The sequence below is a fragment of the Vitis vinifera genome, chromosome 16, assembly GCF_030704535.1.
Source record: "Vitis vinifera cultivar Pinot Noir 40024 chromosome 16, ASM3070453v1".
NCBI classification, from domain to species: Eukaryota; Viridiplantae; Streptophyta; class Magnoliopsida; order Vitales; family Vitaceae; genus Vitis; species Vitis vinifera.
The window spans coordinates 3540795-3542643 of record NC_081820.1 but is presented as its reverse complement, the minus strand read 5'-3'; the positions used below and the strand labels follow the sequence as shown (position 1 = coordinate 3542643).

General features: G+C 38.0%; 1 protein-coding gene across 1 annotated transcript; it reads left to right on the top strand.

Annotated features, from left to right (window-relative positions):
* The first annotated feature begins 523 nt into the window (after nt 1-523).
* Nucleotides 524-1226, top strand: LOC100852902 (probable non-specific lipid-transfer protein AKCS9). Its single transcript, XM_003633981.4, has 2 exons — nt 524-890; nt 976-1226. Exons 1-2 carry the CDS (start codon nt 554-556, stop codon nt 990-992), a joined length of 354 nt encoding a protein of 117 aa, XP_003634029.2. The 5' UTR covers nt 524-553; the 3' UTR covers nt 993-1226.
* Nucleotides 1227-1849: the final 623 nt, after the last annotated feature.

Below are 1849 nucleotides of genomic sequence, written 5' to 3'. Positions count from 1 at the left end.
TACTAGAAGAATACTGCAAGATTTTTCAAACGATCTAGCCGTCCAAACTATTTAATACATAATGCATGATTATATTAAAATAAAAAATAAAAAAATGTCAATCTCAGTGAGACCAAACCATGAGCATGGGTCCCTTCTGGGAAAGTCACATGCATGCATCTGAGTTGGATCCCATAGAGGGGTTGGCCTAAATTTTTGGGAGATGGTTAACTAAAAGTTCAATACCTAGGGACAAATTCCACAATCCATGAAGACTAGATGTAGAAAGTTCTTCACTTTCAACATGAAAATGACATTGTCTTCATTGTTGACTGACTCCAACAATGTGAAAGTAGAATAATAATTTGACTTATATGGTCATATAGATATGAGTTGTACCCTCAGATTAAACCAATCAACCTCCGGTTTGAACGCTGCCCAGGCAGCCATAGACTTCCTGCACAAAGTAATGGACACGGCAAGTAGAAAATCCACTTGGTTCCCATCTCATTTCTATATATTGGAGCAACTCCTCCGCAGTGTTATGTGCTAATTGTAGAGAAAAAAGAAAAAAATGATGAAAAGCATGAGGGGGTCGGTGGTGGTGATGGTGGTGGTGGCTGCAGTGGTGGTATGCAGTTGGGGGAATGTTCAGATGGCAAGTGCGGACACGAGTCCGAGCCAGTGCAAAGAGGAGAGGAACCTGCTGGTTAACGCCTGCAGGCCAGTGATCTACGGGCGCAGCCCATCTGCGAACTGCTGCCAGCGCGTTCGAGTGAGCCATGTAGAGTGTGTGTGCCCCTACGTCACTCCCAAGACCGCCTCCATCATTGGGGCCATTGGTGTTGACAACGTGGTTAAGAAAATTGAAGGGTGTGGAAGGACGGTGCCCCGCAAATTCAAGTGTGGGAGTAAGTTACTTCTCTATGGCTTTCTGTTTTTTTCTCATATTTTGGAGGCCATTGATGATTGATTGACGATGATTGGTTTCTGCAGGTATCACCACTCCATGAGGAAGACACCCCACTCAGCTTATTACGAATAATGTTTACTATTATATATTTTCAAGTACTTTGTACAATGGAGTGTAATTTTTCTCATGTTTGAGATTTGATTATCTCCTTGTGTTCTTGCGTGGGAGCTAGAAACCCCAAAAACTCCACTATCGATAAAACAAGAGAACGATTTCAATATATTGCTAGTTTGTCGTTATAAGAGTAATACAATCATTGACGTGTTAAGCAAAAGGGGTAGTACAAGACATCACATTAATTTAAAACATTGGTTTGTCACGCATGTGGCTCTAGTAGTGCCCTTTTCACCTGCACGATATTAAGAGTGTGTTTGGTAGTGATTCTAGAAAACGTTTCTAGTCTTCTAACACTTGAATGATAAAATTTTTCAAGTGTTAAAAATGTTAAAAGTGTTTCCTAAAATCACTATCAAACAGGCTTTAAATGTGAGTTGACCATCCTCATTATTATATTAACAAGACATCCTCTGTTATAACCATCCTACACATTTACCACACTTTGATTAGAGCAAAAGTCATTCCTAATAGCTCACCATCCACCATTAGAAACTTTGATGCACAATCTCCCATTAATAGCAAAATGATCAAATAAATTAATATATAATTAGGGCTACAATTTGGATGGCTCAACCTAAATTAAAAATCAATCAATTCAACTTCTATCCCAAGATAATCAACCTAATTCTAACCCAACCTCATTTTTCTAAAATTGGGTTAAGTTCAAATTGATCAGGTTAGACTCAGATTGATCATTTGAATTCAAGTTAGTTGGATTGATTATTCTGCATAATTCAAAATTCATTTGTAATATTAAATATATATATATATATATATATA

Excerpts from the sequence above, each read along its gene's own strand:
- LOC100852902 (XM_003633981.4), top strand. The coding sequence starts at position 554 with ATGATGAAAAGCATGAGGGGGTCGGTGGTGGTGATGGTGGTGGTGGCT.